This window comes from Lynx canadensis, chromosome F1 (genome assembly GCF_007474595.2).
Source record: "Lynx canadensis isolate LIC74 chromosome F1, mLynCan4.pri.v2, whole genome shotgun sequence".
In the NCBI taxonomy this organism is placed as follows: domain Eukaryota; kingdom Metazoa; phylum Chordata; class Mammalia; order Carnivora; family Felidae; genus Lynx; species Lynx canadensis.
Window position 1 is genome coordinate 43051057 of NC_044319.2, and position 16428 is coordinate 43067484.

Here is a 16428-nt window from a genome sequence, read left to right on the forward strand (position 1 = left end):
GAAACTTGGCCGTCTTTAACCCCTTCAGATTACCAGTGAGGCTCAGAGAGGGCAGGACACTTAGCCAAGCACACACAGCCAATCAGTAGCAGAGCCCAGACTACCCTTCAGACATTCAGACCCCCCCCCCCCCATTCCAGTGAGCTTTTCGTGACATCACACTGCTGGTTGGTTACAAACGGGCCTGGATCCATAAGTATTGATGTGGAAAGGTGTCCCAAATCCATTATATAGTTTAAAAATATTTTGCAAATCATGCTGTATTGTGCGATCCCGTTTTCATAAAATAATACTAATAGCCCATGTAATTATATACATGAAAATAATAAGCCTGGGGGCATGTAACTCAGATTTGTTAAGGGACTTTCACTATTTTAATTTTTCTCACGTTTATTCATTTTTGAGACAGAGAGAGAGAGAGAGACACACACAGAGACAGCACGAGCAGGGGAGGAGCAGACAGACAGGGAGACAGAATCCGAAGCAGGTTCCAGGCTCCGAGCTGTCAGCCCAGAGCCAGACGCGGAGCTCGAACCCGTGAACTGCGAGATCATGACCTGAGCCCAAGTCGAACGGCCCAACCGACTCAGCCCCCCAGGGGCCCCTTCACTATCTATTCTTGAATTTCCTCTAACGTTTGGCTATTTTGACAGAGCCCCGTTACTTTTATAAGCGAGGGGAACAATAAAGATGGGCATAGGGTCGGGCAAAGGAGGATCCCCTCTACCCCACTTGCCCCGCACAGCAAGCTGGAGATTTCTGATTTGGACGTCTTCCCGCGGCCCAGCGAGGGACTTCTGGGGGAAGCAAAGAGCTGGCCTCCGCGGGTGTCCAAGGTTTGAGGGGCAAGAGCCACTCTCTCTGCCCTCCCCACAGCACCCGTCTCGGCCCCTTCAGCTCTGCGCTGGGCAGCGATGGGGGGCAGGGGCCGGCTGGCCAGACAGCGCCCCGCGGCCAGGCGGCCCATGCATTATGGAAGACGCGGGCGCCCCGGCTTGCTCCCTGGTCCTTAAATGACAGCAAATGAGGTAAAGCCAGAAGGGTGGGGACGGGAAGGGGGTGGGAGGGGGGCAGAAGGAAGCCATCTCCAGGGCCCCCGAGCGTTGGCTGAGGACCTGAGCCAGCCAGTGAGCGGAGCCTGGGAGAGGGAGGAGCACATCTTGATGCAGAGATGCTGCAGTGGCTCCGGGCGCGCACACACACAAGCGCCCTCGCCCGCCACCGCCACCGCGGCCGCCACCGCCGCACCAGGACAGCAGCGAGCGGCTGAGGCGAACCGGGGAGGAGAGGAGGGCGGCCCAGGGGGCCGGCGGCCGGCCCGGCTCTGGCTCACCGCCCCGGGCAGCATCCACCTGCCCCAGCCAACACCCTTCTTCCACCCCAGGTAGGTGCCAACCGCTTTTGTCTCCTCCAGCCTGGGGGGGTGGGGGGGGGAGGCTTCCCGGTGCTCCCGGGGCAGGGGCTGCGGCTCAGATTCCTTGCAACTTGGGAGGGGGCAGGGGCAGAGCAGGAGCCCCAGCCGGCTGGGGGGCCCCTCTGACTTCTCACCCCAGCCCCTTGGTGGCCACTGGACGGGAGGTCCCCTCCACCCTGTCTACGTGGGTGGCATCCTACAGGGCCCTGGCAGGCCGAGCCTGGCCGGGAGGCTGGACCCCAGCGGTGTCGAAGAATTTCAGCCTGTAGCAACACCTGCCTACGGAGAGGGCAGCGGCCCCGGGCCTGCCCAGGGCCCCGGGTCCAGGGCCAGACAGTCCACGAGGCCAAGCCCCAGACTCCGGCCTTCCCCCCAGAAGTCCCGGGGTGAAATGGAGCCTGACTGCCCAGACTTGAGGTGGCCCTGAGCGTGCCTCTGCAGGGTGACCTCTTTGCAAAGTGTTGCTTCAGTTAGAAGGGGAGGCTGTGGAAGAGAGCGGGGAGAGTGGAACTCAAGTTTGGGCAGAGGCCTGTCCAGGAGCGGGGACTTAGGGAGGAGAAACCGAGGCAAGTCACATCCCAAAGGGTGAGAAGCCTGGACCACCGGGGCTGAAATTCCTTTTCTTCCCTCCCCCCCTCCCCACACCAATCTTCTTTTCCTCAGATCCCTCCCCTCCTCCTCACTGGTGGGAGGGAAGGGTTGGAATCAAGTTTGGCTTTCACTCAGGGAAAGGGTAGAAGGGGAGAGAGCTCAGTTTAGGGGGTCTGGAAAGAGAGGGCTCAGTTTAGGGGGGCCGGAAAGAGAGGGCAATCCTGCCCAGCACCATGGGGCTTACACCACCCATCGGAGGTCGGGGAAGCAGCCCCAGCCAGTGTCCAGGGCTGAATACTGTTGCCTTTTCCAGAAAGGATTCCCACATATGGGAAACAAGAAAGGGGGCAGGTGACACAGTGCCTGTGGAAGGGGACAGTCCTGGTGTTACATGGGGACAAAGCTGGGACCCTGTAGCTGCACACCACTGGGGCTGAGCCTGCGTCCCAGGAGGAAAAGCTGTCAGTCAAGGTTGTCTGGGGGTGTGGGAATCCAGGCAGACTGAGGTGGGGTCGCCCCTTGAGAAGAGCAGGTTGTCCGGGGCCCCAAAGTACCTGCCCTTAACATTCCCCCCTCTCTGTGACCGGTCAGACCCTACCGCCCTTCCTTTCAGCCTGACCACCCCCCCAACCCCCCCCCCCCCAACACCTCCCTGCCCCCAACTCCCTTCCCAGCCCAGACAGCATCCTTTTCCCTCTGTTCAGAGCGGGTCTGAGAGGCCCAAATAACCCAATCCCCTCAGTGAGCTCCTGATCTCCTTCTGGGCAGCAGCCCCAACCTCACCTCCCAACCCTCTGGCCTGAGAGACCCTCTGTCCACTTAGCCTCCCATTCCCACTCAGAGAGACCAGGGAGGCCACTGGAGATCAAGGGCAGCAGTCGGCCACCTGTGGGAGAGGCTGATGGGACCCCGACTCCTGGGGGTGGAGCAGGGAAATGGTGCCCTAACCTCTGACCTTGGGAGGAGGGAGTTCTGCCTCCTGAGAAGGCAACAGCCAAGCCTCTCCCCAGGGTGCCTCATCAGTTAACCCCTTTCTAGCCAGGCTGCAAAATCACTCAAGCAAGGTTTTTGCCACGAGGTCAAAGTTATTCCTAATTTCCCATGGGATCTGTTAGGAGACCTCAGCCAGCAAGAGGGAGACGGGAGGTGAGACCGATGTGAAGGGGGCATCAAAGTCACCCAAGTTTCACCTGCCCTTCTGGTGAGGGAAGCAGAGGCAGGCGCACAGGGGAGATGGGTCCCCTGCTCTCTCCACCACTCTCTCACTTCCCATTGATCTTCTTCTACCCACTTGGCCATGCTCTTCCCTCACACTCTCTTCCCTGGCCAAGTTCACTCCTCCAGCCTCAGCCCTCAACCTACCTCCACACCATTGCCCCTGCCAGGTTTCACGACTTGTGCAACTCCACTCCAGCACCTTCTCTGCCAGCTGTTGTTCAACTAGAGACGCACGTAGGATGGGCCTCTGTGTTCAATGGGATGCTTGTATATATGGTCTCTGACTGACCAAACTTAGTCCTCAGGAGCGAGCACACAGAAGGGGGTGCCCTCAAGGCATCCTCTCTGACTCTGAGGCCATGAGGGAAGCAATACGTTTGGAGTGGGTTGAAGGAGGTATGTATGTGTCCTACCCCCGCCCCCAGAAACATCCTCAAGCCAAGTGGGTGTGAGAAAGCATATCTCGAAGACAATCTCTAAATCCTAGAGTGGGTGGGAGAGATTCCTAGGGCAGAACCAGGGGGCTGAACAAGAGGTGAGTGACACAAAGGGAAAGAAGGACCAGAGCAAAGGATATTCCAGTGAAGCAGGAAGGACTGAAGTTAGACTGCTCAAGGCACCTCCTAACCAGGAAGATGAGCCATGAGGAGGTAGGGCAATGTCCTCTCCAGTGACTCTTAGGAGGCTCTGGGAACTGGGGTCTGGTCCACGGTCAGACAGTCCTGACCGGAGGTGGAGGTGGGGCTGGAGGGCCCCCGTAAATTCCTTCTGGCCCCAGGTTATGCTCTTTCAAATGGTAACGGGGGGGGGGGGGTGGCTCTTTTTCATTCCCTCCTGCAGACCAGTCACCTCTCATTTTTCTGAACCACCCTAATCTGGACCAACCTCCCCCACTCACCTAGCAGGCGGTGGTAGGGGGGAGGGCGAGCGGGTTGCTAACCTGGAACATTCATGGGAGTTTCCATGGGTTCTGTGCCCTGAGGGTAATCATCTTGGAGTAAAGAAATTCTTCCTTTGGTTTCATGAGTTCTCTTGCTACAAAATGAGCCCATGTTTCCAGTTTCCCCTAAAGAGGATGCAAAGGATGCAAAGAGAGGATGTGAGGTCCTCCCCCCAAGCTGACCACGTTCCATCCCAGGACAGGCCCAGGCACACCTCAGCACGCTTCTCATCTAATGAGCACCCCCTCAGCCCATCCCTCCACACCCCACCCCCACCCCCACCCATCTGGATACAGGAACAGGCTGGGTCTCCTCCAGCTCCAGCCCACATCCTCTCAATGCCTGCCGGCCTCCTAGATCACTAGGCCCCCCCATCCCGCCTCTGGCTGGAGGGCGGCCTTCCTGCAGCGAAGCCCAGGAGGCACAGTTAATCTAGGGCCCAGAGCGGAAACTAGCCTGTGGGGAGGAAGGGGTTTGAACCCACCCCCACCAGGCTTGGCTCTGAAGCAGCCTGCAGAGAAGTTAGGAAAGTGTCAGGGAACTGGGAGTGGGGGGTGAGTCTCTTCTCTGCAGAGATCGGGGGACATATGGAGATTGGGCTGCTCATTTCTTCCTAATGTGGTTCTCTAGAACCAAGTGGAAACACTCATCCTTACTCCTGGCCTCTCAGAAAGGGATGGTCCTTCCAAAGCCTTCACTCAATCTGCCCCACTCCACGCTGGCAGGCAAGTGGGGAAAACTTGGGTCTGGGTACGGCTTGCCCCTTATCCCGAGCTCCTCCCAGGAGGACGCAGGGCTCCCCTTTCTGTCCACTCCCCACTTTGAGGAGTCTCTCCGGTGGAGAAGGCCAGGGCAGGAGCGCCAGAGAATCCAGGTGGCAGATGAAGGGGACGGGGGGGGGGGGGGGGGGGACGGGGGGGCCAGACTCTCATCGTGGGAAGCTCAGACAAACGTTAGCCTGGGGTCACAGCTCTCCCCAGAGGGAACAGGCTGGGGCCTCAGAACCAGCTGCTAGTACCAAGAACCTGCAGAGAAAACTGAGGGGTGGAAAGGGAGGGAGCACACAGAGGGGCCTGGGGAGAGACCCAGCTCCCCTGTCCCCACCCAGTCCCTGTCCCCCCCTGGGAACTGAGGAGGCCCTATCCTACCAAAATCCGTCCTAAGGACCTCCTCCAGCTCAGGGCACCAGCCTTTCCCACCACAGCCCTCCTGACCCACCTGGCATGTGGCCCCACCAGGTCGCTGCAGACTCCTGTCCCTCCAGAGAGGTGTGGAGTGTTTCAGACCTTCCTGGAGGACAATGGTCCTGTCCCAGGTGGCAGTCCCCTTCCCAGGCAGAGTCCCGCTCCCATTCTGGACCCCGCAGGCAAGAGCTGGGGGTGGTTGAGGAGAGGTACCAGCTGGGAGCACCGGCTCAGGTACTCTCCTGAGCACATGCTATCTGGATGTGACTCTGGGTGCCCTCGTCTGGGGTGGCCTGCTTGCTGGGGCTTCCCTGAGCCTGCTGCCCCTGTGGGGCAGAGGGGAAGAGGGCGCCGGCCCAGGGAGACTGTGGGAGTCTGTCAGTGTCCTAAACACTTGCGAGCCCAGCCCGAATGTCATGACTGTGTGGGAGCGAGTCTGACTCAGGCAGAGTCTAGGGACACGTGTGCTGGAGCCCGTGCTAGAGGTTCTGTGAGGACTGTCCGTGGTAAGATCCGATCTTTTCTGAGTACTTACTATGGGCCGGGAATGCTGCTGACCTCCCAAGGGTCCCTGCTTAAGCCCATTTTGCAGAGGAAGACTGAGGCTTGGAGAGGTTAAGTAATGAATGTTAGAGCTAGGGTTCTACTAGTTAGTTAAATACTAGGGTTTCACTGGTTAGTAAGGGTCAGGCCGGTTGGCAGTGTTAACCACCGTACTGAGCTGCAGGACAGAGGAGGGCAGGGACCTGAAGGGCTTCTGCAGTGCTTGTTGGCTCATAAGTCACTCAGTCTCTGCCCTCAACTGGGCTCCAAACTCCCCCTTCCCCACCACCACCCATATAAAAGTCGCCAAATCCCTCAACACTTAAACCTCCATTATCCAGGGGGAAAGAGAGGCAGAGTCAGGGCAGGGATCTGGGGGTCCCAAGGTGTAGCATTTAGACACAGTGTATATTTCATTTTCTGACTGGTTCTGTGCAGGGGTCCTCAACTCAGAAAACCCTGTCATGTGCCAGAGTCCTACTCACAGCCTTCCTTCTTGTCACTGTCCCCCAGGCCCTTTGTCTCCCCACACCCACACCCTTTGTGCCCCTGAGCCCCCAAGCAGTCCATTCCCCCATGTGCCGGTGCTTCACGGGACCAGCCCCTGATGGTGACAGCCTGTGCCCGCCTGTGCCAGCCCATGCCCGCCGGTGCCAGCCTGCACCCCTGCACCAGGGCAGCTGGCCTGGGCCAGGCTTGGCTGGCTCAGGGCTCCAAGGGCCGGCTCTGGGCCTGGCATAGCTCCACTCCTGCCTTGCTCCTGACAAAAAGGCACCCTCCACCCTGGGCATTCTAGAATGTGCCATAGGGCAGATGGTATAGGGAGACAACTGGGTCACACTTAGTGGGTCAGAAGGTTCTGCAAAAGGCAGTGTTTTCATTACTTTCTCACCAGTGCTTAGCACAGTGCCTGGTGTGTGTGACCCAGGCTGTGTGTGTGTGTGTGTGTGTTCGCACAAGGCCTTGGCACACAGCGGAGCTCAAGGTACATCTGATTGGGCTGACTGGTCTCTAGTGCTCCCCAAAGGCCACTCCAGGAGCACACCGATCCCAACCCCTGTCTCTTGAGCCTACAGGTCTCAGTCCCCAGAGGGTGCCCAGGGCCCTTTAGCCCAAGGTGACTGATAAAAGTCTGGATTAAACTAAACTGTGCAATGAGCAGTGGGATTGTGTTATTCATGATGTATGCCTATGGTAAGTGATAACATATTCTGACCACTGTGGGTGACGAGTGCTCCAGGGGGAGTGATCCTCCTGGTGGATCGCGGAGAAACAAGGCAGGAACTGGGTCATCAAGCCCTGTGCTGGGTGGGGACACACACACACACACACACACACACACACAGACTAGACATAACCCATAAACAGACACAGACACGTGCATATACACAGAGACATAAAGACCAGACCACACATATACTCAGGGGCATATAGACAGACACAGCACATGGATGCAAATAAACGTCACATACATGTGTGCACGCGCGTGCACACACACGCGCACACACACTCACACTCTCTCCAGCACTGCTGGTGGGCACCTGCCCCGAAGTCTCCAGCCCCAGCCCCAGCTCCCTGGTCATCTGTTTCTGCTTTGCTCTGGCACACTCAGGGTAAGCGCCTGGAGCCGAAGCTCCTCCCCGAGTCCGCACCCTGCCCCCTCACTGAGCTCCCAAGACTGGCAGGCAGACAAAGGGCAGGAAGCAAACAATGATTGAGCACCTTCTCTGAGCCAGACTTCAGGACGTGGTGCGGGAGCACCACCAGGCGTTTTCAAACTTTTTGGAGCTGCAGAACCCTCTGTTTAAAGGGAACTTCGAGGAGGTGAAGCAGATTCCAGAGGAGCTGCTCTGGCTAAGTGGGGAAGGGATCTGGAGCCCTATTCTCTCTCCCTTCCCCCAGCCAAACCGTGGCCCCAAGGCAAGTCCAAATAGCCAGAGACTTCCTGCAGGGCGCGCCATTGCCTCACGGAACATTCCAAACAGCCCCGTAAAATAAGTGTTCCGTGGAGAAACCGGCCCTTCCACCAGGAGTAACTTGTCCAGGCTCACAAAGCTGTGAGGAGACAAAGCAATATCACTGGCTCCCGCCTGTGGATTCCAAAGCCTGCGATGGCTCACGGTGCCCCAGGGGCTCCCCGTCAGGAGGACAGCTCCCTGCGTTTGTACAGTATCCAGAGCCATACTTCTAGATTCTTCCATGACTAAAACACCCTGCTGGCCCTAGAGACCCGAGGCTGTGTGTGTGTGTGTGTGTGTGTGTGTAAAGATACATGAGTGTGTATGTGAAGACGTGTGGGGAAGGGAGTGGGAGTGTGTCAAGTGTGTAAAATGTATGAGGCAGTATGCGACACTAAGAGGCAGAGTGTGTGTGCACATGTGAGAGTGTGTGAGACAGAAAGGGTGTGAGCGAACACATGAGAGAGAGTGTGAGGGCGTGTGTGGGTGTGCCCCCGGGCCTGCCCTTGGGGGGGCACTGAAAACTGGAGCAACAGGGATGGGCTCTCTGGTGAGCTCTCTGTGTGAGTGTGCCTGTGCGACCTCGTGCGTCCACTGGCTGCAGGAGGATATAGCCCAGCTGTTCTCCACCAGTTGAACGGGACACACAAGTAACAGGGCACTTTGCTAGGCACCGGGGACACCGAGATGAAGAAGCCGGTGCCTGCCCTGGGGGAGCTCACAAACTTCTAATCGGAGGCAGACACAGCTCCACGGGTGGGCTCCAAGGGTCTAGTCAAGAGCAGAGCTGACATCTAACCATGTGCACGTGGCGGCATCCGAGGGGCTTCCCGGCAAGGGCAGAATTGCTGGGTTCAAGTCCGGAAGTGAAAGTGGCAAGGACAGAGAAGGGTGCGTGGTCGGGGAGAGGTGGCACGCGGTGGCTTCCCCACAAAGGGAAGTGGATATGAGGCCGGGGTTGGGGCTGAGGAGGGAGTGCCACGTGTTGAAACACCACTCCCTACCTCCACCCCCACCGACAGACACCCAGCCCTCAGCCCGTGGCCTCCCTGACGACCCTCCCCCCCCAACCCCAGGGCCAGTTCCCTCTCTCCCCTCCCCCAGCTCCTTCAGGAGACAGCTCTAGCTGTTCAGGAGGCAGAGGAAGGATGTGGGTGGCCGGATGTTGAAGTTTAAAAGGGTTTGGGAGCCCTTTCTTTCCAAAGGAATAGAAGTGAGACAGAGAGATCCTGAACTTGGCATTGGTCTTCAGACCTTGCCCTGGTCCCCGGGAGCCCGTAGCCTGCCTTCTTCCCCCGACCTCCCCCCACCCCCATCCAGGGGACAGCATTCCAGCGGCCACCCTGCACTCTCAGTCGGGCAGCATTGCAGTCTCAGAGCTACAAGGGACCTTAGAGCACCCATTTTACAGATGAGGACACTCGGACCCAGAGATGGTGTGGGTCTTGCCGCCAGGTAGTGGAAGATCCCCCCAGCCAGGCTGTCCCCTAGTCCCAGTCTCCTCCTCCTCCTCCTCGGGATTCTAGAAAGCCACAGGGCAGAGAAGTAGAATGTGCATCTGGGTTACCCGCTCCCTAGAGCAGCTCTCACAGGGAGCCCTGGGGGCCCAGTGACCCAGTCTCCCTCTATAACCAGAAAGCAGACCCCTGAGATTCCACACTTCCCACCCAGACCTCAGAATGTCAGCCTGGAGATGGGGAGCAGACGGAAAGGCTGGCCCTGCCCGCCCCTCCTAGGATGAGGCCCCATCTCCCCTGCCGATGGAGGGGGAGCTCTGACTTGCTCTGGGTGCCCCCCCCCCCCCGGAACAGTTTTAACCCTCTGGGAGCTGCAGTAACCCTTTCATCCCAGAAGGCCTGTGGGGGCCCATTAGCCCACCTAGTTAGGGAGAACTGCTGATGGGGGCCAAGGTCATGGCTTCATGGTACACACAACATAAGTGCCTCACCCGGGGACCCAGGTGAGAGGGTGGGAATGAGCCAGTCGCTGCTAGAAAAACAAGGAAGGGGGTGTCTGGGGGGGCTCAGCGGGCCAAGAGTCTGAGTCTGACTCTTGATTTCGGCTCAGGTCATGATCTCATGGTTCGTGTAATCAAGCCCCACATCAGGCTCTGCGCTGACAGCTTTCTCTCTCTCTCTCTCTCTCTCTCTCTCTCTCTCTCTCTCTCAAAATAAATTAAAAAACATTCAAAAAATAAAACAAAGAAGGCTCCAGAGGGGCTTATCGCCCCCTACCTAGGCAGCTCAGGGGGCAGGGGCTGGGGAAATTGGGCCCCAAATGCTGGAAGGTGTTCCCCACCCCCACCCCCAGGCCCCGCCCTGTTGTCTTCCGGACCCCACAACAAGAGCTCTTATGGGGTGAGGGGCAGCTGGGTTCTCGCCTCCCAATTAGCCACTGATTTCACTTCCTGAGCCAACCCCTGCCGGCTGCAGGGGAGGTGGGGGAAGGGCATATACAGGGCAGAGCCAGACTCCCAGGGGACCAGTAGTAGGCACTCAGTCTGGGAAGAGCTCCTTGCTAACAGCCAAGCCTCTTCCCCCTCCCTCCCCCCCCCCCCCCCCGTCTCCCCTCCCCCCCCCCCCAACCCTGGGGAGGATGAATGCAATTCCAGCCCGGGGTGAAAACAGTGCAGACCCAGGAGGCAGGAGGGGCGCGACTCAGAGGCCTCCCCATCCTCTGCCTCCCCAGGTCCTTCTCAGCCTCCAGCTGGACTCTCCCCTCCCCGAGCTGAGGATCCCCTCCTCAGCTCCCCATCTCTGCCCAGAATGCTCACCATGGGGACACCCACCAGGAGGAAGTCACACCTGCTGCTGCTGCTGCTAGTCACCGTGGCCCTTGTCTCCTCTCCAGGTAAGAGGCCTCATCTGGGCTCCAAAGTCCAGCAGGGTGATCATCTCGTTATATCACTGCTATTATTGTAGCGATGACTTCAGAAATTACTGACCCTGCGTTGCCGCGGCAGTTCGATTTCTGAGGCCCCTTCCTTTGCTTAAATGTCCCCATTTGTGGATCTTACCTTCCCCCTGAGGTTAGAAGGAATGAGTCTCGCCATAATGTAGGTGGAAGAAGTAGGATCCAGAGAGGGTAAATGGCTTGCCCTGGGCCCACACAGCAAGATCACGGCACATCTGGATCTCCGTGATATCAGCCCGGAGCCGCTGCCTCTGAGGAGTCGCGCTGTCCAATATGGTAGCCACATGAAACTATTAGACTGGGATTAAATTAAAATTTAAAATGAGTCCTTCAGTTATACAAGCCACATATTGGATAGCACAGATTACAGAACGTTTCCATCATCACAGAAAGTTCTATTGGATGGCACTGCTGCTCTAGCATCCTCTGACTTGAGGAGATGGGGATCAGTACCACGAACCTCTAGGAGGGCTCCCCAGGGCCGCGCTGCAGCCTGGCCAACGGACCTAGTGTGGAACAGGATGTGAGGAGAGATGAGGCACAGCAGGGGGGTGGCCTTTTGCCCAAAGGGACCCAAGCAAAGGATCCCATGCCAAGGGTGCTGCAAGGCAGGGAGAGGGGAGGAGGGGGGCTGGCAGAAGAGGGCAGTGTGGGCCCAGATCCCACTCTGGAGAGTGTGCCAAGAAGAAGGTACCAGAGACCAAGCCTGTCCAAGAGCTGGAGGGAGGTCCCCTGGCCCCCTGCTGCTGCACGGAGGGACCTGCTGAGACCACCGCTTGGCCTCTCTGTCCTGACCCCCAGCCCAGATCAATAGATGCTTCTTTTCTCCTTAAAGGCCCCCATGGGAGAAAGAGGACCCACCCCCCACCACCCTTCCGGAGTTGTAGCAGCTTCTGACTCCCCACCCCACACCCCCTGCAAGGCTGCAGCCAGCACGTTCTAGGTCCTCTGTCTCATCAGGGGAGGACGCCACTGGCACACTTTCAGACGTTCTCATTCCGTCCTGCCTCCCAGTCCTGCACCCAAGTCAGTGAGGCTGCTAGGAAATAAATCTGACCCAGAGGCTGGAGGGGGCCTCCCAGCAACCCCACTCTCAGGCCTAGCTACCTGTGCCCGGGGCCCACCAGGCCAGAGGAGCTGCTGGGGTGGGGAGTCCAGGCTGCGCAGAACAGGGGACAGCCACCCCAGAGAGAGCAGTGGAGGGGAGCCTGGGGTCCTCAGCACCGCCCTCCCTCGGGAAAGAGTGCCGGGACCTCGGCATCTGAGGCAGGCGGTGTGGGCAGCTGCAGGGCTCTCAGACCCAGAGATGCAGGAAAGCCCAAGGAGAGGGGACCTGGTCTGCCACACCCACGAGCTCCAGAGACATGAGTGGAACACCCCATCGCCTGTTCTCAGCCCTCCCAGCAAGGTGTCTCGGCTCTGGGCTCGCCTGGCTAAGCTGCCCTGGAGAAGCAGCCTTGGGTCCCTGGCACCCCGACAAGGAAAGGCAGTGAGGAAGCCCCCCCACATTCTCATCTATCCGGCCCCTTCTACAAGCTTCCCGATGCCCATGTTCACGGGGGACGGGCGGGGGGGGGGGCGTGCAGCGTTGCCAGAACAGGGAATCAGAGAAGAGAGAAATCAGAGAGGATGAGGGACAGGGGCAGCAAGGAGGGGTGGCCTTGTGTGGGTGGGTGTGAGCGCAGCCTCAGAGGAAGGTGTGGGGTGAACGAGACTGTGTTTGTGGATGTTTCAGAGGGTGGCAATGTCAGCGGGTTGTTGTGTGGACCGGGTGCGACATCTGGGGGGATGACGAAGGCGCGTGGAAAGCCTCACAGCAAGTGTGATGGCTCTCGACCCCGGCTGCCCTTCCGAGTGCCCGCGACGCGCTGTGATTCGGCACCTCTGGGATGGGCCAGAGCCTCTGATGGTTCCGATGGGGAAGCGGGGTCAAGAATCACGGACACTGTGGTTAAGGATGGCTGGCTGTGGGTGAGGCTGGCCAGGGTCCAGATCCATGGATCTGCTCCTTCTCGCTGTGTGATTTGGAGAAGTTATTTAACTTTCCTAAATCTCAGTTTCCACATTAGTTAAATAAGGAAGTGGCAATAGCTGTCTTGTAAAGAGGTTATGCGCAAGAAATATGGAGCGTGGGATCCGATACAGAGCAAGCACTCGATAAAGAGCCCCTGCTTTTATTATTATGGGTATATGGATATATATACATAAGCACGTATATATACGTGTGTAGCCGGATGCGCATGGGAACACGTATCTGTCTACTGGAGTAGCTTAGAGAGGTACGTGTGTATATGCGATGTGTGTGTGCGTGTGAGGAAGGGTGTGCAGGTGAGAGGTGTGGAAATGTACATATGTGGATGAGGGTGTGGACATGGCTGAGTGCAGAGGACAAAGCTTTTTCGGGAAGAAAGCCAGTCTTAAAGCATCAGTGTGCCCCAGGCCCATTCAGCCACCCCCTGCCATGCCCGCAGAGCTGCTGGAAGCTGCTATTATATAAGGTGGTTCCCAGCAGCCTAGCTGCCCCGTCACCCCTCCTTTCCCTCCCATCCTGGCAGCCCCAGCTGGGGCAGGGGTCCCTCCCCTCCACCACCATCATTAACTTGGGATTAAGCCTGGCTCTCCAACTGAGATGCTGCGGGCGCCATAGCTGCCTCCAAGGCCCCGGGGCGGCAGGGAGGGATAGTGATGGGTGGCGGGGAGGGGGAGGGGGAGGGGGGTGCCATTTCAGGGAGCCCTGCCTCCTTCCTCATTCTGAGAGCTGCTTAACAGCTGCCCTCATTCCCCAGGGGCCAGGGCTGGGCCTCAGCTGTGGCACGGGGGTGCACGGCCCCCACCCCTGGAACAGGGCTGACAGCTGGATGCGCTGGGACAGGAGGCACTAATTGGTTAATGGGGATCCCAGCCCCCACGACCCACCAAGGAGGGCCTGAAATCAGCTGGATTGTGGGGTAGGAGCCAATTAGGGGTGGCCTGGCCCCTGCCTGATACCACAAAGGCAAAGCATGGCTGGCCCCATGAGTCAGCAAAGAGAGCCCACTCCCCACCCCTGTGGGAAGGAAGACAGGTGTGAAACACCGGCCTCTGTGCCTCAGTGTCCCTGCCCTGGTGCATAAAGAAAGAGGCATCCGCCCTGGGAAGGGGCCAGGCATGAAAACTTCATTTGCTCAGCAAATTCAGGAGGCCGGGATCTAGACCCGCGTGTGCCACAGACTTGCCTTGTGGCCATGAACAAGTCATTTCCTTTTCCGGGCCTTTCTTTCTTGAATTATGACACCACACTCGTAGAAAAATGCCCCCAAAGCAACCTGCACCCCCTCCACCACCATGAAGCCTTCCTTCTCCCCCTAAGCTCCCCCTACCCCATGGCTTGGGTCCAGCAGACATTTTCAGAGCACATACCCTGTGCCAGACTGAACCGTCCTCCAGACCCTGGGAGGTGAGTTCACATTCTTTCCATTTCACAGGTCATGATGTTGAGGCTCAGAAGGGGTCTGTAACAGCTAATAAGAGGCCAAGAGCCAGATCACTGGCTGGAAGGGACATTACGCTTCAGGGATGCACATTCTCTCTCCGCCTCCTTAACCAGTGGTTTCCCATGCATCTCACACCCTGCAGGCCAGCGGCTCCCACCCTGAGGGCCCCTGCATCTAGAACTCCCACTGCTTTTATGGTTCTCACCACCTTGTCCCGTCCTTTAGTGTCTCTGTCCCCGGACTGCAGGTCCCTTGAGGAAGAGGAGCTGTGTCTTAGTCACCTTTGCCACACAGTCTAGCCCAGTGCCAGGTACACAGCAGGTGCTCAATACCTGAGTGTAGGATGGGCGATTGACTCAACTAACTTGGCCAGCCGGAACCTGCCCAACCAGCTGAAATTCAAGTTTTAATTAATTAAAATTAGGGGCGCCTGGGTGGCGCAGTCGGTTAAGCGTCCGACTTCAGCCAGGTCACGATCTCGCGGTCCGTGAGTTCGAGCCCCGCGTCAGGCTCTGGGCTGATGGCTCGGAGCCTGGAGCCTGTTTCCGATTCTGTGTCTCCCTCTCTCCCTGCCCCTCCCCCGTTCATGCTCTGTCTCTCTCTGTCCCAAAAATAAATAAACGTTGAAAAAAAAATTTTAATTAATTAAAATTAAGTAAAATTTAAAATTGGGTTCCTCAGCTGCACCAGCCACATTTCAAGGGCTTGACAGCAGGTGGCTGATGGCTACCGTATTGGTCAGGGCAGAAAACGGAACCTTCCATCATTGCAGAAAGTTCTACTGCACGGCACTGCCCTACTGGGCCCCAGGCCCTCAGGCCTCTGGTGCTGTTCCCCCACCTACAGCTTGGAGTTCAGCCCGGGGATCCCCGGCCACTTTTGGGCCAGTCTTTGAAGATCAGCCCCTCGGTCTGCTATTCCCGGAGGAATCCACTGAGGAGAAGGTGACGCTGGCGTGCCGTGCCCGGGCCAGCCCTCCAGCCACCTATAGGTGAGACCCCCACGGTGGGCGCCAGAGCGGGGGGGCCCTGGGCAGCCATGACGTTGTTCCTCACACCAGCCCTGGCACCAGGCCGGGTCCAGCCACTCAGGGTGGTCTCCTCCTCTGCCCCTGCTTGCAGGTGGAAGATGAATGGTACCGAGATGAAGCTGGTGCCAGGTTCCCGCCACCAGTTGGTAGGGGGCAACCTGGTCATCATGAACCCCACCAAGGCACAGGACGCCGGCGTCTACCAGTGCCTGGCCTCCAACCCAGTGGGCACCATCGTCAGCAGGGAGGCTGTGCTCCGCTTCGGCTGTGAGACCCGCGGGGGTGCCAGGATGCTCCGGGGGAGGGGAATAGGGAGCTGGGGAAAGTGTCTAGAAAGGGCAGGTGACTGCTTCCCACAGAGGCTGGACTGGGGGAGGCCCCCAGGCTTGGAGGACGGTGCCCGAGCACCGGGTCTTTATCTCCAGTTCTGCAGGAGTTCTCCAAGGAGGAGAGAGACCCAGTGAAAACCCACGAAGGCTGGGGGGTGATGTTGCCCTGTAACCCACCTGCCCACTACCCAGGTGAGTCGGGACCCTGGCCCGAGGTTAGACAGAGGGCACAAGAGGGGCTTCAACCACTCAGCAGGGGAGGAAAAGGCAGTGAGTGACCCTTGGAAGCACCGATCCCTGGGTCCCCAACTCAAAATGATTTTGTGTCTGACTCAAAATGAGTCTGTCATTCGCTAGCTCTGTGCCCTGCCTCCTCCTTCAGACTGGGAGCACCCCAAGGGCAGGAGTAAAGTCACATCTTCCTTCTGGGTCTCCCCTCAGCGCCAGCTCCGAGCACGGGGCTCTCAGGACTGGGTCTAGAGATCCCCCCCAGCATGCTGAGGGCCTCCCCCCACAGCTGCCCCGTCAGCCCAGAGCCCCTCGGTTTCCTCAACCCCTGCCCCCCACATCTTATTTAGGCCTGTCCTACCGCTGGCTCCTCAACGAGTTCCCCAACTTCATCCCGACGGACGGGCGTCACTTCGTGTCCCAGACCACGGGGAACCTGTACATTGCCCGGACCAACGCCTCAGACCTGGGCAACTACTCCTGCCTGGCCACCAGCCACATGGACTTCTCCACCAAGAGCGTCTTCAGCAAGTTCGCTCAACTCAACCTGGCTGCTGAAGGTCAGGGTCGGTGGGCACGGCGGGGAGGAGAGAGCTGAAAGGGTCA

General features: G+C 58.4%; 1 protein-coding gene across 1 annotated transcript in view; it reads left to right on the forward strand.

Annotated features, from left to right (window-relative positions):
* Nucleotides 1-1313: 1313 nt before the first annotated feature.
* Nucleotides 1314-16428, forward strand: part of CNTN2 (contactin 2) — a 32461-nt gene continuing 17346 nt past the window's right edge. Inside the window, exons 1-6 of the mRNA XM_030302990.1 lie at nucleotides 1314-1384; nucleotides 10538-10699; nucleotides 15082-15226; nucleotides 15357-15532; nucleotides 15691-15786; nucleotides 16173-16382. Coding sequence (XP_030158850.1) covers nucleotides 10615-10699; nucleotides 15082-15226; nucleotides 15357-15532; nucleotides 15691-15786; nucleotides 16173-16382 — 712 coding nt within the window. The 5' untranslated portion in view covers nucleotides 1314-1384; nucleotides 10538-10614. The remainder of the gene's footprint in view (nucleotides 1385-10537; nucleotides 10700-15081; nucleotides 15227-15356; nucleotides 15533-15690; nucleotides 15787-16172; nucleotides 16383-16428) is intronic.